Source organism: Ranitomeya imitator, chromosome 2 (genome assembly GCF_032444005.1).
Source record: "Ranitomeya imitator isolate aRanImi1 chromosome 2, aRanImi1.pri, whole genome shotgun sequence".
In the NCBI taxonomy this organism is placed as follows: Eukaryota; Metazoa; Chordata; class Amphibia; order Anura; family Dendrobatidae; genus Ranitomeya; species Ranitomeya imitator.
Window position 1 is genome coordinate 372,468,225 of NC_091283.1, and position 27,425 is coordinate 372,495,649.

Below are 27,425 nucleotides of genomic sequence, written 5' to 3' on the forward strand. Positions count from 1 at the left end.
ACCAGCACAGCACAGTCCTGCATACACTGAGGCCCCTGATCATGTGACCCCTGACTCCTCCCCTCCTGTGACCTCATCACAGGTCCTGTGTGCACAGAGCAGCCATATATGTGGTGTGCGGCTCTGCAGGTGGAGGTAGGTGCTGGAGATTCCCCATTACTAAGAGCTATAACGCTTTCTTCTCTCTCTTCTGATAGATACATACGACCCAACTATGAAGAACCGGAAGTCAGGAAACATATTGCTCCCATAGTACAGCGCCCCTTTCCGACACACAGTATGCATACCTCCCAACCGTCCCTCATTGTGCGGGACTTTCCCGGATTTGACTCTTTGCCCCGCTGTCCAGCGCAGGACGCTCTCATCCCGGGAGACAGCAGGAGAACTCCGTCACGCCCCCTTTTGTTAGGCCACGCCCCTTCCCCATGTTCCTGAGTCTCCCAGCGTCACTGTTCAGAGAGGGAGAGAGAGGGGACACTTCTAGATGGAGGTAACAGCCGAACACAGCCTGGGTGCCGGCGGCAATGTAAGCAGCAGAGCAGTGTGAGTGGACTGGATGCCTGGCTAGTGTAATGGTGCTTGGAATGAGTGGGGCTGAGCAGGGAGGGACGGACACACTCACAGCCTCCTCTGCTCAGTGCTCACTGCTGTGTTATCTGCAGATCAGTGTGAGTGAGATCTATGACTCACTGACACATCTGTCTCCAGTCAGCGCATTTGAGGAGCTCCCTGGGAGAGGGTGAGGACACAATGCTATTGTGACTGCCATTCCCCACCCCCACCCCGCATAAAAAGGGCTAAACCAAAGCCCCTGTGACAGTCTGACACCTAATGTAGCAGAGCCATGTGTGTACAAGGTGTATGGATCGGAGCAGCGTGTGAAAGGTGTATGGAGCAGAGTCGCGTGTGTGCAAGACGTGTACGGAGCCGTGTGTACGAGGTGTGCGGAGCGGAGCAGCGTGTGTACGAGGTGTACGGAGTGGAGCAGCGTGTGCAATGTGTATGGAGCTGAGCCGTGTGTGTGCGAGGTGTACGGAGTGGAGCCGTGTGTGTATGAGGCGTACAGAGCGGAGCCGCATGTGCAAGGTGTATGGAGCGGAGTCGTGTGTGTACGAGGTGTACGGAGCAGAGTCGCATGTGTACGGAGCGGACGCTGGCTGTGTCAGATTGGAGCAGATATTGCTCCTCGCTCTGACACGGACTGGCACAGGAGACACTGAGGTCTTTATCAGTGGCATATCACAGCTGCAGCGACGTGAGCAGTCAGCGGCGCAGCTGGATGACACCATTCAGCGCCGTGGGTGTGGAAGCTGCCGGCTGCTGCGAGGGAGCGCGGTGAAAGGTGTCTGTGTGTAGTGATGGAGAAGGCAATGATGGGGGTGGGGTAACCATGTGTGGCCAGTATACTGTACCTAGCATTATGTGTGGCCATTATTCTATACCCAGCATCGTGTGGGGCCATTATACTGTACAAAGCATAATGTGGCGCCATAATACTGTATGGACCATCACGTGGGGCAAGTATGCTGTACGCAGTATCATGTGGGGCCGTTATACAGTATGGAGCAAAATGTGGCCAATGGCCATTGTACAGTATGGAGCGTCATGTGCGGCCATTGTACAGTATGGAGCGTCATGTGTGGCCATTGTACAGTATGGAGCGTTGTGTGGGGCCATTGTACACTATGGAGCGTCGTGTGTGGCCATTGTACACTATGGAGCGTCGTGTGTGGCCATTGTACACTATGGAGCGTCGTGTGTGGCCATTGTACACTATGGAGCGTCGTGTGTGGCCATTGTACAGTATGGAGCATCGTGTGTGGCCATTGTACAGTATGGAGCGTTGTGTGTGGCCATTGTACACTATGGAGCGTCGTGTGTGGCCATTGTACAGTATGGAGCGTTGTGTGTGGCCATTGTACAGTATGGAGCGTCGTGTGTGGCCATTGTACGGTATGGAGCGTCGTGTGTGGCCATTGTACGGTATGGAGCGTCGTGTGTGGCCATTGTATAGTATGGAGCGTCGTGTGTGGCCATTGTACGGTATGGAGCGTCGTGTGTGGCCATTGTACGGTATGGAGCGTCGTGTGTGGCCATTGTATAGTATGGAGCGTCGTGTGTGTGGCCATTGTACAGTATGGAGCGTCGTGTGTGGCCATTGTACACTATGGAGCGTCGTGTGTGGCCATTGTACACTATGGAGCGTCGTGTGTGGCCATTGTATGGTATGGAGCGTCGTGTGTGGCCATTGTACAGTATGGAGCGTCGTGTGTGGCCGTATTTTTTTGTTTATAATTATTGTTTATGAAACATTGTGATCAGAAGTGCTAAATGGGTGTGGTTGGGCGTGGCTAGTTGTGAAATGGGTATGGTCAGAGGTGTGGCCTAAAATTTGCCGCGGCGCGCTTAGCTTCCTTTATTGTGGCATCATCATACCAATAGCAGGCAGATAAAACAGTGGAGCAAATACAGACGACGATTGTTTCATGCTTACATTGCGCTTAATCCCCCCACACAGTATAATGTCACCAGCGTGCCGCCATCACCCACACACAGTATAATGTCCCTACAGTGCCGCCATCCCCCATACACACAGTATAATGTCCCCACAGTGCTGCCATCCCCCCACACACAGTATAATGTCCCCACAGTGCCGCCACCCCCTATACACTGTATAATGTCCCCACAGTGCCACCATCCCCCCCACAAAGTATAATAACCCCACAGTGCCGCCATCCCCCCACACACAGTATAATGTCATCACTGTTCTGCCATCACCCCACACATAATACTACAAGACACCCCCCACAGGACAGCACCACCCACCCCACTGGCCTATATATAAATGCCCCCTTCTCCCCATTCCTGATACCGATGACCCCGTACACAGCACCAACCTCCGGGATCAGTTTCCCAAGTCTGGAGATGTGGCCCTGGGCTGGTGCTGTAGATGTATGAGGGGCTCATATCTGCGGTGTGAGCTGTACATTGTAATGGAGACATTCTGGGGACAGATTATCCCAGGAATAGAACTTTTTAGTTCTTTGGACAATGTCGCTGTATTTTAGCTTTTTCTTCACCTTATATTTTTAATGAAACTGTTCTAGGACCCCATTGTTAGGCCCCGGCTGTCATGGTGAAATATTGAGATGTTTATATTGAAGTGTGCGCCTCTGATCAAATAACAAATAATCACCATTGAGAGTCCTCAGTAGTTGATGCATTTTAATGACTGAAAAGATGGGAACAAATAGCCGCTATCCAGACTCTTCCGGTCTCTACATCAGTATGTAGTATATTTGTTACCATGTTTTCAGTCGCCATTAAAGGTATCAACTATTGTGGCCTCTCAGTTTTGATGATTTTTCTATCTACTGGATAACACGATACAAAGATATATTTTTCCTGTGAGATAAGAGGAAGAAGCTCTGTCTCATTCTGCCTCAGATACAACATGCAAACCCATGATATTGTTCAGGTGATAACACTGCACTACTGTAGTGCGGTGTATTATCCCTGCCTGTCAGGATAATACTAATTGCCCCATACACATTAGATAACTGTTGGCTGAGCGATCATTCGGCTGATGGCTGTCTATCCCGACTCCCACATACACACAAACATTCATATAGGTGGCTTTTGGTAATGTAATCAATGACAGACTCTGACCCAACATATTTATAGATCTGTAGTCAAAAATGAAGATGTTGTCCTCATCATGAAGTGGATTACTAATCTTGCCGCCCCTGATGTTGGGTTGAATCGTATCAATGCCCCTAATTTTTAATGCAGAGGCATCACAGTCATGGTGTGTCTTAAAATGACGTGGTAGCGTTTTCAAAAGGGAGGTGTCCTCAACCTCTTGAGCGGCAATAATGCCGAGTATGTGTTAACGTACCCGGACTTTGAGGGGGCATGTAGTTAGTCCCATCTATATTATGGAGCATGGGCAAGTGGCATAATAAATGACAGATTTTGTAATACATGTAATTGAATGTTTGATGGTGTATACAGTCTGTCCCTCCGAGCTGGCGAAAGATTGAGCACATATAATGTTAGGGCAAGCTACACAATTACCACAGGGTCAGCATCCAGGTGTTGGTATAGAACTTGAAAAAAAAGGTTGTCGGCTCATTAACGTAGTGGCTTTTAACGAGAAATTCACCTATATTTCTGGATCTACTGAAGGTAATAATTGATCTGGGCCCCAAACATTTGGAAAGAACCGGGTCTGAAATTAGGATTGGCCATGATTTTTACAAAAAATGGCGCATCATGTCCGTATGTCCATGGTACTGTGTGATGAATCTAATGTCCTTATTGGACTTGTTTTTAGTAGAGGAATATAGAGCAGATTTTCTGTGTGTGTGTCTAGCCCTATTGAAGGCCCTTTTAATGCAACGGTGGGTATAGCCTCTGTCGAAAAATCTCTTTTTAAGGTCCTCAGCCTGTTTATAAAAGTCCATGTCATTTGAGCAAATTCTGCGCAGATGTAGAAATTGGTCCGTCGGTATCGAGCGAATCATAGGTGGAGGATGTGACAAATCAGCTCGTAAAAGGCAATTTACTGATGTTGATTTCCGAAACAGATCTGTGTTTAAGTAATTCTGATAATCTCTCTTGATAATTACATCCAGGAAGGCAATTGACTCCCTGTCAAAGTGATAAGTCAGATGTGTATTAAGGTCCTTCTGGTTGAGGGATGTCATAAAATTATGAAGGGACTCAGGAGAACCCTGCCAGATCATGAACATATCATCTATGTACCGCGTCCAAAAAAACAACTTTGTCTATAGACTCGCGACAATCTGACAGGAAAAACCTGACTACTGAAAAATAATAAAATAGTAATAGTCATATTAATGATTCTCTCCCCCCCCCCCCCCCCACACACACACACACAATTCCTGGACCACCACTGCTTGGGTTCCCCGCCAGTCTCTGTATTTCCTGGTCACTCTTAACATACGTAATCTCTACAGCTAATCCGTGGCTGACACAGTGACCAACATAGCCAGTGATTGGGAGCATAGAGGAGACGTCTTACTCAGTGTTCAACTTATGTTTCATGTTATGAATTGTGTTCAAAATCACAGTCTAAATAGTATTTTTGAATCGGCGTTCATTCAATTGTAAACCTTAACCTGTCACTTTATGTGGTAATAACTCTGGAACGTTTCAACGTATCCCACTGATACTAAGACTGTTTTTTTTATGACGTATTGTACTTCATGATGTTAGTAAAATTTCTTCAATATGACTTACGTTTATTTATGAAAAAAGGGAAATTTGGCAAAAATTTTGAACATTTTGCAATTTTTTAATATTTGTGCCCTTTAAACAGAGAGATATGTTACATATAATAGTTCATAAATAACATTTCCCACATATCTGCTTTACATCAGCACAATTTTGGAAGCATAATTTTTTTTATTCAGGAAGTTAGAAGGGTTAAAAGTTGACCAACTTTTTTCTAATTTTTCCAACAAAATTTACAAAATCATTTTTTTAGGGACCACATCACATTTGAAGTGACTTTGGAAGCATCTATGACAGAAAGTACTCAAAAGTGACACTATTCTAAAAAATGCACCTCTCAAGATGTTCAACACCACATTTGAGAAGTTTATTAACCTTTCAGTTGTTTCACGAGAACTGGAGTAATTTGTAAGGAAACAAAATAACATGTAACTTTTTTCACAAAAACTTAACTTTAAACCCAAACTTTTTTATTTTCACAAGGGTAGCGGAAGAAAATGGACCATAACATTTGTTGTGCAATTTCTCCTGAGTATGCCGATACCTCCGTGACGCATTTTGGAGAGCCCCTGAATTGTAAATCAGATTTTTATTTTGTGAAAACTGCGATCTTGTGACAGAAGACCGTAAAAAAAAAAGTCCATGGTCATGTTCACAGGATTCTCAGGTCCCCCGGTAGCTGATACCCTCGAGATTTTCCGACACTGGGGGGCGCTATACCCTTACTTCTCAATGCTGTTAAAAAGCAGCGCTGATGAATAAGTACCCTTAACTACCGCCGTAAAAGGCGTATCGGCTCTCGTTAAGGGGTTAAAGTGCCAAGTAGAAAAATACACCTCTGTTTATGGTGTATATAATTCCAAGCAGAAACCAATGCATGACAGCAATACTACAGGTGTATGCCGACAGAATAGTCACATTGAATATGCAGGCCAGGAATGAAACAATCATTGTTCCTTATATTTCTGGTGAAGAAATATCAAAAATTAAAGCACACAAGCACTGATACAAGTAATAGTCCGTGATAAAGCTTACTGCTTTGGTGTAAAGTCTGTATAAGCTGTGTTTGAGGCATCGATCACAGATACGCAGTCAAGTTTTCTAGGAGTCTTGGCCGGTGACTCACCTTAAAGGGAACCTGTCACCCTGAAAATCGCGGGTGATGTAAGCCCACCGGCATCAGGGGCTTATCTACAGCATTCTGTAATGCTGTAGATAAGCCCCCGATGTTACCTAAAAGAGGAGAAAAAGACGTTATAATATACTCACCCAGGGGCGGTCCCGCTGCTGGTCAGGTCAAACGGGCGTCTCCAGTCCGCTGCGGTGCCTCCCATCTTCATTACAAGACGTCCTCTTCTGATCTTCAGCCACGGCTCCGGCGCAGGCGTACTTTGCTCTGCCCTGTTGAGGGCAGAGGATAGTACTGCAGTGCGCAGGCGCCGGAAAGGTCAGAGGCCCGGCGCCTGCGCACTGCAGTACTTTGTCTGCCCTCAACAGGGCAGAGCAAAGTACGCCTGCGCCGGAGCCGTGGCTGAAGATCAGAAGAGGACGTCTTGTAATGAAGATGGGAGGCGCCGCAGCGGACCGGAGACGCCCGTTTGACCTGACCAGCAGCGGGACCGCCCCTGGGTGAGTATAATATAAAGTCTTTTTCTCCTGTTTTAGGTAACATCGGGGGCTTATCTACAGCATTACAGAATGCTGTAGATAAGCCCCTGATGCCGGTGGGCTTACCTCACCCGCGATTTTCGGGGTGACAGGTTCCCTTTAAACTAAACTGAATGTGTTGGAGCAGTCGGCGTGTGACGTCGCACTACTTCTGGAGTACGGATGCTTGGAAGTGCAGTACTTGTCCCTTATTCGTTTCGGAAACACTGCTATTTCCTTTGTCAGAGTGGGATGAGTTGTTGTTGCTCCATGATATTATGTAGCCCATGGCCCCACCTCATCTTGATATTAGATATAAAAGACAGGTATATAAAAATGCATATTTGTGTATGTAAAAACATATATTTTATTACAAACAATCGTGACCTGTGACAAGGCTCGTTAAAGGGTCGACATTGACTGTTAGGATTGCTACTTCCAATAGGTGGCACTAGAGTTCTAGTCCTCTTCCTCTCTGAAGAGACAATTTGTATTTTTCCCAGAGGAGCATTACGGCTTTAAGTCTCCTCACCTCGACATGCTTATCATGTCACTCTCTGCAAGGAGAAACGATACTTCTTGGATCCCGGTCAGATACCTCTCAATCAGCCAAACCAGATCTCCACTTTGCACTGACGAGGGGCAGTACACCTAAACACAGTGTCTGCAAATTGAGATTCTGGTTTGGCTACTATCCTAAGTCATGTGACAAGGCTCGTTAAAGGGTCGACATTGACTGTTAGGATTGCTACTTCCAATAGGTGGCACTAGAGTTCTAGTCCTCTTCCCCTTTGAAGAGACAATTTGCACATTAGAAACAATAAAAAAACAAAGTAACATATTTGAATAAAAATATATGCTGTCATGTCTTAAACAAACATAACCAATTCTCTAAGAATGCTATTTTTGGGAGGCTCGAGCACGTCCCTGAAAACAGGAACCACATATCATTAATGCCTCGTATTAAATCTAAATGTATTTTTAACCTTAATGCCATGGATCCCAATGGCTTGAATCATGACATAGAACTTTTTGCTTTTCAATGAAGAAATAAGCATCTGGAACCAGTTTATTCAATTTAGAAATTATTTTTTGTTTTCATTTACACACTAGATGGTGGTCCGATTCTAATGCATCGGGTATTCTAGAATATATATGTATGTATGTATGTTGCGCTGTGAGTGGTGTTTAAATCCCGCACCAAAATCGCTGATTTGTCGCGGCCGGTCACGGTGGCTCAAATCCTGCGCCAATTCGCGGGAGGAGTGCACCTGTCGGGAGTTGGGAGCGCAGGATGTTCGGGGTGCAGGATGTTGGAGGTTTTGCACATGCTTGGCGTAGCCGCAGCTCTGCTCCCTGTTCCCGGCACCCCTGCTTGTCACTCGGGCGCCTCTGCTCCCTCTCCCGGGGAACCCTGCTCCTTCTCCCTGGCGCCCCGGCTCTCCGCACATGCAGGACTCCGGGTGCCCGCACACAATAGGTAGTCACAGGCCGGCGTCCTCGCAGCGCCCTCTGCCCTCCACTCTTTGCCCTCTCCCGGTCCCCGGCTTCCTCACCACCTCCCTCACCCACCTGGGCCGGTTCACGCACTGTCCGGGGGACCCTGCTCCTTCTCCCTGGTGTCCCGACTCCCGCGCCCCGGCTGTCCGCACACGCAGGACTCCAGGTGCCCGCACACAATAGTTAGTCACAGGCCGGTGTCCTCGCAGCCCCCTCTACCCTCCACTCTATGCCCTCTCCTGGTCCCCGGCTTTTTCCCTGCCTCCCTCGCTCACCCAGGATGGTACACGCACTGTCCAGACGCCTCCACGTTCCCTCCTGGTCAGTACACTCTCCCGCTCCTCTCTCCTGTACACCGGTGTTGTGAATTCTGTTGTTAAGCTCCCTCCTGTGGTCATGAATGGTACTTCGGCTGATTCTGTCCATGGGCTTCCTCTGGTGGTTGTGAGTGGAGCTGCGGCTTCTGAGGTTCCTTCCACAGGTGACGAGGTTAATTCGTTAGCTGGCTGCTCTATTTAACTCCACCTAGATTATTGCTCTATGCCACCTGTCAATGTTCCAGTATTGGTCTAGTTTGCTCCTGGATCGTTCTTGTGACCTGTCTTCCCAGCAGAAGCTAAGTTCCTGCTTGTTTTTCTCTGTTTGCTATTTTTTCTGTCCAGCTTGCTATTTTGATTTTTGTCTTGCTTGCTGGAAGCTCTGGGACGCAGAGGGAGCGCCTCCGCACCGTGAGTCGGTGCGGAGGGTCTTTTGCGCCCTCTGTGTGGTCTTTTTGTAGTTTTTTGTGCTGACCGCAAAGTTACCTTTCCTATCCTCTGGCAAAGGAAGAAACACAGCTGATCGGCACTGAAGGAGCTCCTGTGAATCAAAGCAGCTGCGGGGAAAACCCCAGTACACGGCTGGACGGATTAAGCTTCCATTGAAGGTGGGGAGGTGCTTGCTTTAAAGAATAGGTAATCCACATAGAAACAAAGAACTAAAGAGAGCAGCACTCACCCCAATTCTTCAGATGAGTAAATATCCTTTAATAAGCATGGCACAATGTTCCAGACTTGGTACAATACAGGCTACGGCATGAGAGGGAAGCGGTGCGGGAGGGTGCAGTGACGAGACAGACGACGGCCGTTTCGCGCGGAGGCGCTTCTACGGGTCCATGTGAGTTGTGCTGGTGATGTCAGTTCCTTTTATAGGAGTGGACATCCCACATATGATACATATAAAACATAATTATTTAAAAACAACATCACTTGTTCTTCTAACACTGTAATTCAATCGGATTAGATAAATACTGCCATGTCTAATTTATCATTTAGACCCCATGGACCTTGTGCATTCGTTCTAAGAATCCATCTGGCTTCGCACTGCAATAATAATTTATTATGATTGCCACCCTGCTGGGGAAATTTAACTACCTCCAAGCTGGCAAAACTCAGGGAGCTGGGGTCGCCACCATGCGCATCTTGTATATGCTTCACTAAGCGTACTCGCCCCTTCCCTGTAAGAACAGAATTGTAGTGCTCACGGAACCTAACCATTAGGGGTCTAATAGTTTTACCGATATAGAATCGGTTGCATGGACAGTAAATCACATACACTAAAAATTTACTTTTACAAGTCACAAAGTCTCTCACGGTGTGATACAGAGTACCCACTTTAAGAGGATTGTTGGTTCTATGTAAGTGACACATGCTGCAATTGCCGCACTTGAAATTACCTTGCGGCAAAGATTTCTTAATCCAATTATTATTGTCGGCGGTAAGGCGATTTTTTTATCACCAGATCTCCTATGTTAACCGAACGCTTATAAGCAAAACGAGGGCTACATGTGGTTAAATTGCGAAAATCCGAGTCGTTAGTTAGCACATGCCAATTTTTGCGTATAGCCGCGTGAATATCATTGTCAAGAGGACTATGTTTAAACACGAACTTAAAAATACCGCTGTCATTGCGGTTATCGGCTCTACTATATTTCTTTTTATTCTTGCCCCTTCTCAAGAGATCTATTTGGGACAAGTTAGCCGCCCGCGATTCCGCCTGCCGCAGTATGTGATTAGGATAACCCCTGTTTTTAAAACGTAATTTTAATTCCTGTATCTGGTTTTTATAGCTTTCCTCGCAGTTATTAATTTTCCTCAGCCTTACCATCTGACTGTAAGGGATACTATTTTTCGTATGATTAGGGTGGGCACTATGATAATGTAAAACATTATTAGTTGCCGTAGTTTTTCTATGGACACTAGTATTTATTGTGCCCTCCCTAATTTGTATTTTTACATCGAGAAAATCCAGCTCTTTGCCTCCAAAGACTGACGTGAATTTCATGTTTTCGTCATTATTTTCGTTCAGGAACACCACAAAATCATTAAAGGTCTGTTCTCCTCCATCCCACACAATAAAGACATCATCGGCAAAACGCAGATATAAGCGTATATACTTTAAATAAGGGTTGCGGGTCCCGGTGACATGCTTCTCCTCGAACGCTGCTAAAAACAGGTTCGCGAAAACGCATGCCACCGGGTACCCATCGCGGTACCGACCCTTTGGCTGTACCACTTGTCCATAAATTTAAAGGTGTTGTTAGATAAAACAAAATCCAACCCCTCCAAAATAAAAGACACAAAGTCCTGATCCTTCTCTGTGTTTGCCAGAATACGCTGAATTGCTTCCAACCCCTTTTGCTGCGGGATTCTGGTGTACAAGTTGACGATGTCAATTGAGGCTAAGGAAAAAGTGGGTTGCCAGGTAAACTCCTTGAGGGCCAACAGAAAATCCCCTGAGTCCTTGACAAAAGAAGGTATTTTTAAGAGTAAGGGTTTTAACAGCCAATCCAAGAATTGAGAAAGCGGTTCTGTCACAGAATTTTTTCCTGAAACAATTGGGCGTCCCGGAGGTTTTTCCACATTTTTATGAACCTTTGGGATGCTATACCAATTTGGATATTGTGGGAATTCCGGTATTAATTTTTCCGCTCGTTTTTGCATTATCGTCCCTTTTTCTACGTATTTCCGCAAAAAAGTTCTCAATTTTGCTTTAATACCATTAGTGGGATTATTTTCTAAGATCGAGTAAGTATTGGCATCGTTTAGCTGGGATAACGCCTCTTCTATGTAATAAGATTTATCTAAGATTACTATATTGCCGCCTTTATCGGCTTTTCTAACAATGACGTCATCCCATTTTTGTATTTCCCCCAGCGCTCTCTTCTCCTGCACTGACAAATTTTGTGGCGGTTGTCTGTATAAAATCGCCTCTATATCTTTGATGACTAGATCTTGGAAGAGGTCTACATTATTCCCGGGAGAAATAGGAGGCATCCAGCTAGATTTAACTCCCCCCACAAAGGGATCCGTAGGAGTGGGTTCATCGTGTACCTGCCGCTCCTTGGGTGGTTCTTCATAATTATTACTCAACTCAGCCAACAAAGTAGTCATTTCTATATCCCTTTGATCTATAGTGGGGTATGCCATAAAACCTAGAGGTCCCACTGTAGCCGGTGTATCTGTGGTGACAGGTGCTGTAGTATTTTCCTTACTCCTACAAAGATCTTACTCTTCCAAGATCTAGTCATCAAAGATATAGAGGCGATTTTATACAGACAACCGCCACAAAATTTGTCAGTGCAGGAGAAGAGAGCGCTGGGGGAAATACAAAAATGGGATGACGTCATTGTTAGAAAAGCCGATAAAGGCGGCAATATAGTAATCTTAGATAAATCTTATTACATAGAAGAGGCGTTATCCCAGCTAAACGATGCCAATACTTACTCGATCTTAGAAAATAATCCCACTAATGGTATTAAAGCAAAATTGAGAACTTTTTTGCGGAAATACGTAGAAAAAGGGACGATAACGCAAAAACGAGCGGAAAAATTAATACCGGAATTCCCACAATATCCAAATTGGTATAGCATCCCGAAGGTTCATAAAAATGCGGAAAAACCTCCGGGACGCCCAATTGTTTCAGGAAAAAATTCTGTGACAGAACCGCTTTCTCAATTCTTGGATTGGCTGTTAAAACCCTTACTCTTAAAAATACCTTCTTTTGTCAAGGACTCAGGGGATTTTCTGTTGGCCCTCAAGGAGTTTACCTGGCAACCCACTTTTTCCTTGGCCTCAATTGACATCGTCAACTTGTACACCAGAATCCCGCAGCAAAAGGGGTTGGAAGCAATTCAGCGTATTCTGGCAAACACAGAGAAGGATCAGGACTTTGTGTCTTTTATTTTGGAGGGGTTGGATTTTGTTTTATCTAACAACACCTTTAAATTTATGGACAAGTGGTACAGCCAAAGGGTCGGTACCGCGATGGGTACCCCGGTGGCATGCGTTTTCGCGAACCTGTTTTTAGCAGCGTTCGAGGAGAAGCATGTCACCGGGACCCGCAACCCTTATTTAAAGTATATACGCTTATATCTGCGTTTTGCCGATGTTGTCTTTATTGTGTGGGATGGAGGAGAACAGACCTTTAATGATTTTGTGGTGTTCCTGAACGAAAATAATGACGAAAACATGAAATTCACGTCAGTCTTTGGAGGCAAAGAGCTGGATTTTCTCGATGTAAAAATACAAATTAGGGAGGGCACAATAAATACTAGTGTCCATAGAAAAACTACGGCAACTAATAATGTTTTACATTATCATAGTGCCCACCCTAATCATACGAAAAATAGTATCCCTTACAGTCAGATGGTAAGGCTGAGGAAAATTAATAACTGCGAGGAAAGCTATAAAAACCTGATACAGGAATTAAAATTACATTTTAAAAACAGGGGTTATCCTAATCACATACTGCGGCAGGCGGAATCGCGGGCGGCTAACTTGTCCCAAATAGATCTCTTGAGAAGGGGCAAGAATAAAAAGAAATATAGTAGAGCCGATAACCGCAATGACAGCGGTATTTTTACGTTCGTGTTTAAACATAGTCCTCTTGACAATGATATTCACGCGGCTATACGCAAAAATTGGCATGTGCTAACTAACGACTCGGATTTTCGCAATTTAACCACATGTAGCCCTCGTTTTGCTTATAAGCGTTCGGTTAACATAGGAGATCTGGTGATAAAAAAATCGCCTTACCGCCGACAATAATAATTGGATTAAGAAATCTTTGCCGCAAGGTAATTTCAAGTGCGGCAATTGCAGCATGTGTCACTTACATAGAACCAACAATCCTCTTAAAGTGGGTACTCTGTATCACACCGTGAGAGACTTTGTGACTTGTAAAAGTGAATTTTTAGTGTATGTGATTTACTGTCCATGCAACCGATTCTATATCGGTAAAACTATTAGACCCCTAATGGTTAGGTTCCGTGAGCACTACAATTCTGTTCTTACAGGGAAGGGGCGAGTACGCCTAGTGAAGCATATACAAGATGCGCATGGTGGCGACCCCAGCTCCCTGAGTTTTGCCGGCTTGGAGGTAGTTAAATTTCCCCAGCAGGGTGGCAATCATAATAAATTATTATTGCAGTGCGAAGCCAGATGGATTCTTAGAACGAATGCACAAGGTCCATGGGGTCTAAATGATAAATTAGACATGGCAGTATTTATCTAATCCGATTGAATTACAGTGTTAGAAGAACAAGTGATGTTGTTTTTAAATAATTATGTTTTATATGTATCATATGTGGGATGTCCACTCCTATAAAAGGAACTGACATCACCAGCACAACTCACATGGACCCGTAGAAGCGCCTCCGCGCGAAACGGCCGTCGTCTGTCTCGTCACTGCACCCTCCCGCACCGCTTCCCTCTCATGCCGTAGCCTGTATTGTACCAAGTCTGGAACATTGTGCCATGCTTATTAAAGGATATTTACGCATCTGAAGAATTGGGGTTAGTGCTTTCCTATCCTCTGTCTGTTCAGTAAGTCGGGCCTTACTTTGCTAAATCTATTTCATCTCTGTGTTTGTATTTTTCATCTTAACTCACAGTCATTATATGTGGGGGGCTGCCTGTTCCTTTGGGGAATTTCTCTGAGGCTAGGTAGGCTTTATTTTTCTATCTTTAGGGCTAGCTAGTTCCTTAGGCTGTGACGAGGCGCCTAGGGAGCGTCAGGAGCGCTCCACGGCTATTTCTAGTGTGTGTGATAGGTTTAGGGATTGCGGTCAGCAGAGTTCCCACGTCTCAGAGCTTGTCCTGTATTATTAGTAACTATCAGGTCATTCCGTGTGCTCTTAACCACCAGGTTCATTATTGTCCTCACCACCAGGTCATAACACACCGGCAGTGATGCTGGAGACCACACCCCTTCTCGGAAATCCTGCGTCGCTGATTGGTCAGAGCCCAGTCGGCCATAACCAATCAGCGATGCAGGATTTCCGGGACAGACAGAAGGAAGTGCCCCTTAGACAATTATATGTATAGATTACAGCATATACTTTTAATCAAATATGACTTCCGGCTTGCGCAGGGATAAGGTGATTTCCCTACATGCATGCATGGGTGACAGGGGAATCAGAAACTGTATGGTTCCTAACTATGCAAGGAGGAAGGAAGTGGGGCAGCACCTTATCATAGGGGGGCAGAATAGGTACTGTATAAACATGCTATTGGAGGCGGGTGGTATGGTAATGGAGACATGAGTCAGAGATTTCTTCCAGGCACCACACGCCCTCTATCCTGGAAGAAGTCATTAGCATATAGAAATACAATATGATTCTCGGCAACAAGACCGCAAATATGAGGCATACTCGTAGGACTAGTTTAACATTTCTATCACCTGTATGCCCATATTAATAGGTTATATTTAGTACAGACCAAAAGTTTGGACACACCTTCTCATTTAAAGATTTTTCTGTATTTTCATGACTATGAAAATTGTAAATTCACATTGAACGCATCAAAACTATGAATTAACTCATGTGGCATTATATACTTAACAAAAAAGTGTGAAACAACTGAAAATATGTCTTATATTCTAGGTTCTTCAAAGTAGCCACCTTTTGCTTTGATGACTGCTTTGCACACTCTTGGCATTCTCTTGATGAGCTTCAAGAGGTAGTCACCGGAAATGGTTTTCACTTCACAGGTGTGCCCTGTCGGGTTTAATAAGTGGGATTTCTTGCCTTATAAATGGGGTTGGGACCATCAGTTGTGTTGAGCAGAAGTCTGGTGTATACACAGCTGATAGTCCTACTGAATAGACTACTGTTAGAATTTGTATTATGGCAAGAAAAAAGCAGCTAAGTAAAGAAAAACGAGTGGCCATCATTACTTTAAGAAATGAAGGTCAATCAGTCCGAAAAAATTGGGAAAACTTTGAAATTGCAAGTGCAGTTGCAAAAACCATCAAGCGCTACAAAGTAACTGGCTCACATGAGGACCGCTCCTGAAAAGGAAGACCAAGAGTCACCTCTGCTTCTGAGGATAAATTTATCCGAGTCACCAGCCTCAGAAATCGCAGGTTAACAGCAGCTCAGATTAGAGACCAGGTCAATTCTACACAGAGTTCTAACAGCAGACACATCTCTACAGTCATGGCCAATATTTTTGAGAATGACACCAAAATTATATTTTCACATGATCTGCCGCCCTCTGATTTTTATTAGTGTTTGATGTTTATATCACATACAGAAATATAATTGCAATCATATTATGAGCACCAATAGGTTATATTAACAGTTAGAATGAGTTAATGCAGCAAGTCAATATTTGCAGTGTTGACCCTTCTTCTTCAAGACCTCTGCAATTCTCCCTGGTACGCTCTCAATCAACTTCTGGACCAAATCCTGACTGATAGCAGTCCATTCTTGCATAATCAATGCTAACATTTTGCCAGAATTTGTTGGTTTTTGTTTGTCCACCCGTCTCTTGATGATTAACCACAAGTTCTCAATGGGATTAAGATCTGGGGAGTTTCCAGGCCATGGACCCAAAATCTCTATGTTTTGTTCCATGAGCCATTTAGTTATCACCTTTGCTTTATGGCAAGGTGCTCCATCATGCTGGAAAAGGCATTGTTGGGCGCCAAACTGCTCTTGGACGGTTGGGAGAAGTTGCTCTTGGAGGACATTCTGGTACCATTCTTTATTCATGGCTGTGTTTTTAGGCAAGACTGTGAGTGAGCCGATTCCCTTGGCTGAGAAGCAACCCCACACATGAATGGTTTCAGGATGCTTTACAGTTGGCATGAGACAAGACTGGTGGTAGCGCTCACCTCTTCTTCTCCGAATAAGCTGTTTTCTAAATGTCCCAAACAATCGAAAAGGGGATTCATCAGAGAAAATGACTTTGCCCAGTCCTCAGCAGTCCACTCCCTGTACCTTTTGCAGAATATCAGTCGGTCCCTGATGTTTTTTCTGGAGAGAAGTGGCTTCTTTGCTACCCTCCTTGAAACCAGGTCTTGCTCAAAGAGTCTCCGCCTCACAGTGCGTGCAGAAGCACTCACACCAGCCTGCTGCCATTCCTGAGCAAGCTCGGCACTGCTGGTAGTCCGATCCCGCAGCTGAAACAGTTTTAAGATACGGTCCTGGCGCTTGCTGGTCTTTCTTGGGCTCCCTGGAGCCATTTTGACAACAATGGAAGCTCTCTCCTTGAAGTTCTTGATGATGCGATAGATTGTTGACTGAGGTGCAATCTTTGTAGCTGCGATACTCTTCCCTGTTAGGCCATTTTTATGCAGTGCAATGATGGCTGCACGTGTTTCTTTAGAGATAACCATGCTTAACTGAAGAGAAACAATGATACCAAGCACCAGCCTCCTTTTAAAGTGTCCAGTGATGTCATTCTTACTTAATCATGACTGATTGATCGCCAGCCCTGTCCTCATCAACACCCACACCTGTGTTAATGGATCAATCACTAAAACGATGTTAGCTGCTCCTTTTAAGGCAGGACTGCAATGATGTTGAAATGCGTTTTGGGGGTTAAAGTTCATTTTCTGGGCAAATATTGACTTTGCAAGTACAGTAATTGCTGTTAAGCTGATCACTCTGACATTCAGGAGTATATGCAAATTGCCATTAGAAAAAATGAAGCAGTAGACTTTGGAAAAATTAATATTTGTCTCATTCTCAAAATTTTTGTCCATGACTGTACAACTGTTAAGAGGAGAATTTGTGCAGCAAGCCTTCATGGTAAAATAGCTGCCAGGAAACCACTGCTAAGGACAGGCAACAAGCAGAAGAGACTTGTTTGGGCTAAAGAACACAAGGAATGGACATTAGACCAGTGGAAATCTGTTCTTTGGTCTGATGAGTCCAAATTTGAGATCTTTTGTTTCAACCACCGTGTCTTTGTGCGACGCAGAAAAGGTGAATAGATGGACTCTACATGCCTGGTTCCCACCGTGAAGCGTGGAGGAGGAGGTGTGATGGTGTGGGGGTGCTTTGCTGGTGACACTGTTGGGGATTTATTCAAAATTGAAGGCATACTGAACCAGCATGGCTACCACAGCATCTTGCATCGGCATGCTATTCCATCAGGTTTGCGTTTAGTTGGACCATCATTTATTTTTCAACAGGACAATGACCCCAAACCCACCTCCGGGCTGTGTAAGGGCTATTTGACCAAGAAGGAGAGTGATGGGGTGCTACGCCAGATGACCTGGCCTCCACAGTCACCAGACTTGAACCCAATCAAGATGGTTTGGGGTGAGCTGGACCGCAGAGTGAAGGCAAAAGGGCCAACAAGTGCTAAGCATCTCTGGGAACTCCTTCAAGATTGTTGGAAGACTAAGCAAAAGGTGGCTACTTTGAAGAACCTAGAATATAAGACATATTTTCAGTTTTTTCACACTTTTTGTTAAGTATATAATTCCACATGTGTTAATTCATAGATTTGATGCCTTCAGTGTGAATTTACAATTTTCATAGTCATGAAAATACAGAAAAATCTTCAAATGAGAAGGTGTGTCCAAACTTTTGCGAGGCCGCTAAGTCTTCTGGGTAATATTGCAATGCATCTCTGGGAACGGAAGCTGGCAGCAGGCGAGAGCGCATCGTCGGACGACGGAAGGTGAGCATAGCAGGTTTGGGTTTTTTTTATTATTTTTAACATTAGATCTTTTTACTATTGATGCTGCATAGGCAGCATCAATAGTAAAAAGTTGGGGACACACAGGGTTAATAGCAGCGTTAACGGAGTGTGTTACCCGCGGCATAACACGGTCCGTTAACGCTGGCATTAACCCTGTGTGAGCGCTGATGGACGGGAGTATGGAGCGGGCGCCGGGCACTGACTGGACGGAGGTAGGGAGGGACTAATTCTCGGCCTGACTGTGCCCGTCGCTGATTGGTCACAGCAGCCAGGACTCGCAGCTGGCAAGACCAATCAGCGATGCGGGATTTCCGTTACAGACAGACGGAAGTACCCCTTTGACAATTATATATATAGATATATATAATATTAAGTATGTCTACCTTCTTTCTGTCCATACAATTAATCATCCTCCTCTCGCCTAAGACCCTTTACAATTTCTCCCCCAGAAAAACTCATTGTCATATCCAGGAGGGACAATGAGACATGTAGATCTCTCCTAATTTCTGTGGTGATCTCCTCCGCCTGAAGACGTTTCTGTATTTAACGCGTTTATTTTTGTATTTTTTTCCCATTTATATAAATCTCATTTCATTTCTTTTTAAAGTTTTAAGCACTGTACTTCATTTTTATATATTAAATCTAAAGTTAAGTTTAATCAGTTTGTTCCTTGCTGTTCTAAACGCACCCAGATCAAAGAAGAAAATTATAGCTTATTTTTTTTACCCAGTGTATGCCAAAGTGCAAGAAGTACCTATCGAGGGATTTGAAAGGTTGTCTGTGCATGTGAGCTAGTGTGCCACCCAGGGCTGGCGTCTTGGTGGCCTATCAAAATGGCAAGTGGCGGCTGCAAAAAGTGTGGTGTGGATGTGTGAGATGACTGTGGGGGCACTTAGGTCATCAGCCAATTGTGGTTGTTGAATGGACAAGTGATCATGACAATCGGGAGTCCCCTTTTGCAATCACATCCAAGTCAACGAATTCAACAAGTGGGTGATGTTTATGACATTCCAGTTTATATGATCTGAGAATAGAACGTGTAGATGTTGTATCTCCTCATATGTTCCCTTTATTGTCGCCTGTGATCGTGTTATTACATGAGATCTTTATGATGTTACATCGTCCTCTTCTCCCCATTCAGGTCCCTACAATATTGGATCCTCTCAGTGGAGATATTCTATATAAGAGAATTTTCCTGATATGCCCATCAAGGATGGATAGGGACACGGACAATATGGCGGGGAAGATATTACACCTCACACTAGAGATCCTCTTCCGGCTTACTGGAGAGGTGAGAGATTCTGATGATGTCACATGACATCATTCTTATCTATGGGAATAATAGATGGACAGAAATGGAGAGGTGAGGACTCTGGAAATGTCTGTAGTGAGATTTATTAATGTGGCTCTCCATAACCAGGATTACACAGTAGTGAAGAAGACCTCTAGTGAGCACTGTCAAGCCCCTGTGTCTGAGGGATGGAGAACACCTCTGAGCTCATTCACGGGGCCTCCACCTCACCCCTTGACGCATGAGAATATCAATGACCAGAAGATCCTACAACTCACAAACAAGATGGTTGAGCTGTTGACTGGAGAGGTGAAACTACTAGGAATGATCGGACATAACACAGTAACGCTTTAAAGGAATTAAGGAATGATGGTATCATTTTGCATTTCAGGTTCCTATAAGGTGTCAGGATGTCACCGTCTATTTCTCCATGGAGGAGTGGGACTATTTGGAAGGACACAAAGATCTATACAAGGACGTCATGATGGAGGTTCCCCAGCCCCTCACATCACAAGGTAATAGACAGGGCTAAATACACAAGACCTATAAAGATAAGTATTTAAAGAATGAATTCAGTGCCTGTATGTGTTTTCTCTAGTTCTATCTAGTAAGAGGACAACACCAGAGAGATGTCACCATCCTCTTCTTCCACAGGACTGTAAACAAGAACTCATCAGTGATCCTCAGGATCATAAGGTAGATGGAGAGGTGTCGTGACATCTTCCCAATGATGTGTAGATCGCTGTGAAGGTCTTGTGCTCAGTCTTTTTTTTTTTTTTATTCACCATTATTATATTTTTAATACTTGTCTAATGAGAACAGAGATGAAGAGGACAAGGAGTATCACGGGTATAAAAGTCAATTGATTTATTTATTAATTACCACAAAAATCTTACACAAGTATCAAAACATACACAAAGTTAGAAGAACAACATAGGTGCATAAGGATGATAGGAAGGGACAGGTATCCACCGGTGTGTAATGCCCAAAAAACCATCAACCAGTCTGAAATAATCAGCGTGCTGGTATTACAACTTGCGGCAAGTCGCCGCCATGATAACCACTATAATGGGGTAAAAGAAGATCCCTGGTATAAAGTGCATATAATGCGACGCTTACCGCTAAAATGAGGGGTAGTAAGACACACCCGACTGGAACCAAATGAGAACAGTAGAGAAGGCAAGATTAGAGGTGATCGTAGATGTAACTTCTCCATCTGTCTGTGACTTTTATAATCTTTGTTTCAGGGTAACAATCTGACCCATATTAATACTACAGAGACATATGTGAGTGGTGATGAGCGGTGCAAAGAGGAGAATCCTACATATGACTACCTAGGTGAGTAGTACCTGCTAAATTCAGAGAAGTCACAGATTCTCCTCAGTCACCGGCTGCCGCTAATTTATCGGCGGTGTAGTTCGACTATATCACAATTATAGGTCACTATTCTACCTCTATACCACTGCATACTCCTCCATCTAAAACTGACCCTAATTGTGTGAGCATGTGTGGAGAAACAGAGAGTCGGCCTGCCTAACTCCTGCTCTCCCGATAAACGTGGGCATATCGCTACTCAGACAACACAGGGTAAAGGTAAAACAGCGTGGCATTGCTTTATTGAACCACAAAACAGACAGATAACACATAGAACAGTCCCAGCACAGTACCCAAGATGGTGCACATTACAGAGTCTCACCCTTCTCCTGACTTGCTGAGATAATGGCAGATGTTACGTCAGAGCTCCCAGGGTCGGCTACCCCACCTGTGATGCACACACAGAGAGGAGGTATTGACAAGCGTAGGGAGATGACAGCCCATAGAGTTCATACAAGGTCCAAAGCCAGTTGACACGAGAGTCACCACCTGGCTTATCCGAAAATCTTCATTGAACCAGACGACCAGCGGGTCCCAAAACTGGCTTTCTCGAAACATATCCATGGTTCAGCGATGGTCACTGGAGCAAATCTGTATCCTTCCAACCGGAGCCGAAAACCCCTAGGTTGTTTCCTATAGAATGATAGTCCGTGTCCCTCGTCATGGTGCCATGATGAATTGGATGTTTCCGCAGAATGCCCAGCTGTGTCTTTCTCTCTCCTCTTGGTGTTTTTTTATACCCCAGGCATGTCACCTATTTTTAGATTTACCTAGTGTCCTTCAGTCCACTCTCACAGATAAGGGAAACAATGGTGATGACAACTAGTAGCATTACTTGACCATTCAATCTATTTGCACAGTTTTTCCCTCTCTGCTTTCAAAGACAACAAACTGGCTCCGTAACACAATGCATAGTTAGCATATCCGCAGACCTCACTATTCATCAAGGATGAGAACACACTATGGTATATCAAATATCAGCTTATAAGTCAATATTCCAGACTCACACAAACAAAAGTCTGTTTTCTTGACCAACCAGAAATCAACACTTAAATCCCAAAGCCAACATACAGATCAAAAGTCAATTCTTCATGGTTTGCTACACATGGTATTCTGGGTAATTAAGATATCATCTGTTTTTTTCATAGCATGTAAATAAGAAATTGTACTGGAGTCATCGATTGTTTAATCTGCAAGTCCAGAAAATAAAATTTGCCCCTTATTAGTACAGTAAATGAAATGTAATATCTTTAAATCTTGCCCACATGTGAATTCCTGTACTGTAACAACAGTTTCCCGTTATCCTGACTTTTCAGTTTGTGATAAAATATCTGTCTAACTTCAAAGAAGTTCACAATAAACTACAGTAAAATACATTATACGTATGTCATGATATATCTCTAAGATGTGCGTAGTTGATGGCTCTAATGACTCCATATCATGAATGTCATGATGTTTTCAATCCAAAAGAATGAAAATTACAAGTGTATAATCTTTCTTAAAATGGGGAGCACTAATGCTTTTTCTGCGTTTCTAGTCAGGACTTAAAGTAGCTCCAATAGTTCATCATAAATAGTGCACTAAACTGTAGTTGCACTCATGTTGAAAAGTTCTCTCTAAATGTCTAATATTTCTTAAAAAAACAGCTAATCAAACATAAAATATTTCCCCCACAATAGGTTAGGTTGACAAGTACTACCATGTCACATGACGCTAATTCAGTGATGCACAACATTTCTTGCTCTAAGGGCCACATTGCCATGCTGAATCAATCCCAACGGCCACAAAAAAAGTAATGAGGTGCATACATGAATACATCACTAGAATAACCATCAGTAGACTAAAACATCTCCAGAACCAAGTTTTGAGTATGTGAGGAGAACTTGGAGAGTTTCTACTCCCAAAAAAAATCAGTATGAACACACTCTAACTTAAACTGAGTTTTTGCAGCAAAAATTGGTAACTCCTCCTCATAATCTCAAATCTCTAAGTTTTGCAGATTTTTAATTTTTATCATAGCCATAAAGCACACTATACAGGGGTTGGACGAAATAATGGAAACACCTGGAAACATCAACAAAAGTTAGTTTAATATGGTGTAGGTCCACCTTTTACGGCAATTACAGCCTCAATTCTCCGAGGTATGGATTCATACAAGGTGTGAATTGTTTCCATAGGAATTTTAGCCCATTCTGCAGTTAAAACACCCTCCAGTCTAACTTGAATCTCTAAAATCGACCATAAAAGCTCAATAATGTTGAGATCTGGGGATTGTTGGGGCCAGATGAGATGTTCAACTTCATTAGAATGTTCCTCGTGCCATGCTTTAACGATTCTAGCTGTATGAATTGGTGCATTATCATCCTGAAAGATGGCATTCTCCTCCGCCATGTTTTACAGTTGGGAGAAGGCAGTCTGGATGGAATGCTTCTTTCGGCTGTCTCCAAACGTACACTCGGCCGGAGGTTGGAAATAAGGTAAACGATGATTCGTCTGGGAATATCACATGTTTCCACTGCTCGAGGAACCAATTCTGGAGGTTTCTACACCTCTCTAAACGCTTGGAAACATTTGTCATTGAGAGCAGTGGTTTTCTAATTGCAGCTCTTCCGTGGAATCCAGATTTGTGCAGCTCCCGATGAACAGTTTTTGTGGATACTGGGTTCTGTAGGTGTTCATTGAGCTCAGCAGTGTTTTTCGGTGCCGTGGTCTTGCGATCCTCTCACAATTTGCTTTATAGTCCAACCGTCTCTCTGTCAACTTCGACTTTCGGACGGCCTGTGCTTTGCTGCGGACGTTTTTCCTTTTTTTTCAAATGCAGTCATTACTTTGGAGACAGTACCTCTTGACACGCCAAGCATTCGGGCACTTTGTTACACTAGTGCCTGCCATACGAGCACCAATAATTTGGCCTCTTTTAAAATCCGAGAGGTCTGCCATTGGTATCAGGTTCTCATCAATGTTCTTACAATTCGGCAAAACAAACAGTTAATTTACAAACACATATCACATAACACAAATAATTAACTACAAAACATTACCATATGTCATGGTTGGCATGTTTGTAACCTGTTCGAAGATTATGATGCCAAAACGTTAGGTGTTTCCATTATTTTGTCCAACCCTGTAGATTCTTACATGTGTAAAAGATCAGAATCAGTATATGAATGCAGCTCCATAACCATCGTCAGTACATGAATGCAATGCTAGAACCACCGTTAGTACATGACTGCAGAGCTGGAACCATTGTTAGTACATGAATGCAGTGCCAGAACCACTATCAGTACATGAATGCAGCATCAGACCCACAGTCAGTACTTGAAAGTAGAGACAGAACCATTGTCAGTACATGAATGCAGCTCCATAACCATCGTCAGTACATGAGTGCAACGCTAAAACCACTGTCAGTACATTACTGCAGTGCTGAAACCATTCATAGTAAATGAATGCAGCGCCAGAACCACTGTCAGTTCATTAAAGCAGAGCCAGAACCACCATCAGTACATGAATGCAGCATCAAGCTTAGTACAGCGACCATTTGTAATTACAGGTCAGTCCCATATATAATTGTACTTAAACCTACTATTCCCAGTATGTCCTTAACAATGGTAAAAAAAAATTAAAGGAGTTGTTAACAGCCAACGTCAGACTGCGGACCATACAGAAGCTGCAGTACAATTGAAATGCAGGGAGGATTACAAACAAACATTTAAATCAAGGTACCTGGTAAGGGACATCTTCTCTGATTGAAGTTGTTCACATTAAGTTTGTTTCCATGTAGTACAGACACCATGGTGACATTTTACGCCCAGAGCTAGTCTTTTCAGACTTGTTTCTTCTTTGTCCTCAGCAACACTTCTTGACACAGTGTCTTTAGAATTAGAAGCATCATTATACTGCCCCATAAATATAAAGAACTCCCATGCTGTGCCAATTAATTTTATATTTTTCTTTCACTTTGTTTCCTGCAAAAAATATCTCCCCTGACTGCACACAAAACAAACACATTTCATCTTTGGCTCCTCTTGGAGCATTTACGGATGCCCGCCATGTCCTCGTCACCTCAGCGGCCTGGCGCCTGCAGCAGTGTGATGAGCTTAGTAGCCTCATCAAGCTAATGCACATCAGAGCAGACAAGCACTGTGCTGGTCCTGTCCCTCTGCCACAGTGTTCAAATCTATTCACGTCTAAAAGCCGCAAATACATTTGAATATAGGAAGAAGGATGCGACTTCTCCCAGTCAGCTTCGCAGCACGCACAACATCCTTTGGTACGCTGTATGCGGCCCACAGGCCATATGTTGTGCAGGCCTGCTTTAATTACTCAAAAGATGACCTAGTTTTTGTCCACAGTAGTTATTGCACAGTGATTCTTTACTGTAAGAGCAGTGAGACAATGAAATGCTCTGACACATGATGTTTTAATAGTTGATTCACTACTAAAATTCAAGGGTCTGGATGCCTTTCCTGAAAAATATATTACAGTTTATGGGTACTAGATTCTCTGATGGGACGTTGATCCAGGGAACTAGTCTGATTGATGTATGTGGAGTTGGGAAGGAATGTTTCCTTAATATAGAGCAATTAGTGTCTGCCCCATGGGTATTTACTTTCATCTGGATCGATATGTTAAGCTATAGGCAAACAGCAGGTCTCAGAAGCGAGGGGAATATTTGGCTTTGGGAGCACAGATTTTGCTGGATTAATTGATGGAAGCCATGTTGCTTTTCCATGTTTACTGTTAAATTGTTAACTGTTTTTGATTTGTTAAATGGTTTAATTTTGCTACATACCTTGCAGTTTTTTTGGCTATTTTCGAAATGTTATAAAAGTATTATTCAGCCTAATTTATTCAAAAATAATTGTTATTTTCGGCAGGTGACTTCACCAAGAGATCAGAGGGACAAGTGACATCTTCAATTTTTAAATCAGATGACCTTGATATCACTCAAGATATAACTGATTTCTATACTACTATTCCAGATATACAGTCATCCTTTCACATCAAATATCTATCTGATTCATCACATACTTTTAAGAAAAATAAAAGTCCCAAAAGTGGACTTAACAATCTAACTGCTCTTACAGCAAAGCCTTTCTCAAGTGTAGAATGTGAAAAAAGTTTTTCCCTCAAAACGTCTTTTGTAACAAATCCAAAGATTCACATAGAGGAGAAAATATTTTCTTCTTCAGAGTGTGGAAAATATTTTAGACCGAAATTAGAGCTTGCTGGACAAAAAAGAGTTCATGCAAGGAAGAAGTCGTATTCATGTTCAGAATGTGGGAAATATTTTAACAAGAAATCACATCTTATTAGACATCAGAGAATTCACACAGGGGAGAAGCCATATTTGTGTTCAGAATGTGAGAAATGTTTTGCAGATAAATCATCTGTTATTAAACATCAAATAATTCACACAGGGGAGAAGCCATATTTGTGTTCAGAATGTGGGAAATGTTTTGCAAAGAAATCACAATGTGTTACGCATCAGAGAACTCACACAGGGGAGAAGCCATTTTCATGTTCAGAATGTGGGAAATGTTTTGCATTCAGATCACATCTTGTTACACATAAGAGAACTCACACAGGAGAGAAGCCATTTTCATGTTCAGAATGTGAGAAATGTTTTGCAGAAAGATCAAATCTTGTTACACATCAGAGAATTCACACAGGAGTGAAGCCATTTTCATGTTTAGAATGTGGGGAATGTTTTGCAAATAAATCAGTTCTTGTTAAACATCAGCGAACTCACACAGGAGAGAAGCCATTTCCATGTTCAGAATGTCAGAAATGTTTCACAGACAGATCACATCTTGTTACTCATCAAAGAATTCATACAGGAGACAAGCCATTTTCATGTTTAGAATGTGGGGAATGTTTTGCAAATAAATCAGTTCTTGTTAAACATCAGAGGATACACACAGGAGAGAAGCTCTTTTCATGTTCAGAATGTGAGAAATATTTTACCAACAAAAGGAATCTTACTAGACATCAAATATCTCACAGGGGGAGAAACCATTATCATACCTAGAAGATGGGAAATGTGTATTTAAAAATGAAAATTAAATGCAATATTCCTTTGAATATTTCACAGTTACATATATATTTGCCTTATGAAGAAGCGTATTTCAACACCTTCCCTTATATCTCCTAAAAAATAGCAAGCATTTTCTCCTGCCTCTTCTTTATAACGCTCAACCTCAGCTATCTGCGATTCATCAGTCTCTTCAATCTCCGTGTGTGAAAAGTCTTTAACTTTTCTATAGTATAATAATAAACATGCTCATATTGTAAATTACTATTTACATGTATGATGCATTCCTTCTTTGTTGTAACATCTGTGTTATCCATTCCAATTAAAAAAAAATGTCTCCCTG

The 27,425-nt window shown here is 43.2% G+C and overlaps 1 protein-coding gene across 3 annotated transcripts; it reads left to right on the forward strand.

Annotated features, from left to right (window-relative positions):
- The first annotated feature begins 75 nt into the window (after window positions 1-75).
- On the forward strand, window positions 76-27,425 carry LOC138663973 (oocyte zinc finger protein XlCOF22-like). Of its 3 annotated transcripts, none has more exons than XM_069750365.1 (7): window positions 76-135; window positions 19,525-19,674; window positions 19,804-19,983; window positions 20,066-20,189; window positions 20,273-20,370; window positions 20,922-21,012; window positions 25,926-27,425. In XM_069750365.1, exons 1-7 carry the CDS (start codon window positions 109-111, stop codon window positions 27,077-27,079), a joined length of 1,824 nt encoding a protein of 607 aa, XP_069606466.1. In that variant the 5' UTR covers window positions 76-108; the 3' UTR covers window positions 27,080-27,425. The 3 variants fall into 3 exon arrangements, with proteins under 3 accessions (XP_069606466.1, XP_069606465.1, XP_069606467.1); XM_069750364.1 differs by lacking the exon at window positions 76-135 and adding an exon at window positions 428-526; XM_069750366.1 differs by lacking the exon at window positions 76-135 and adding an exon at window positions 442-490.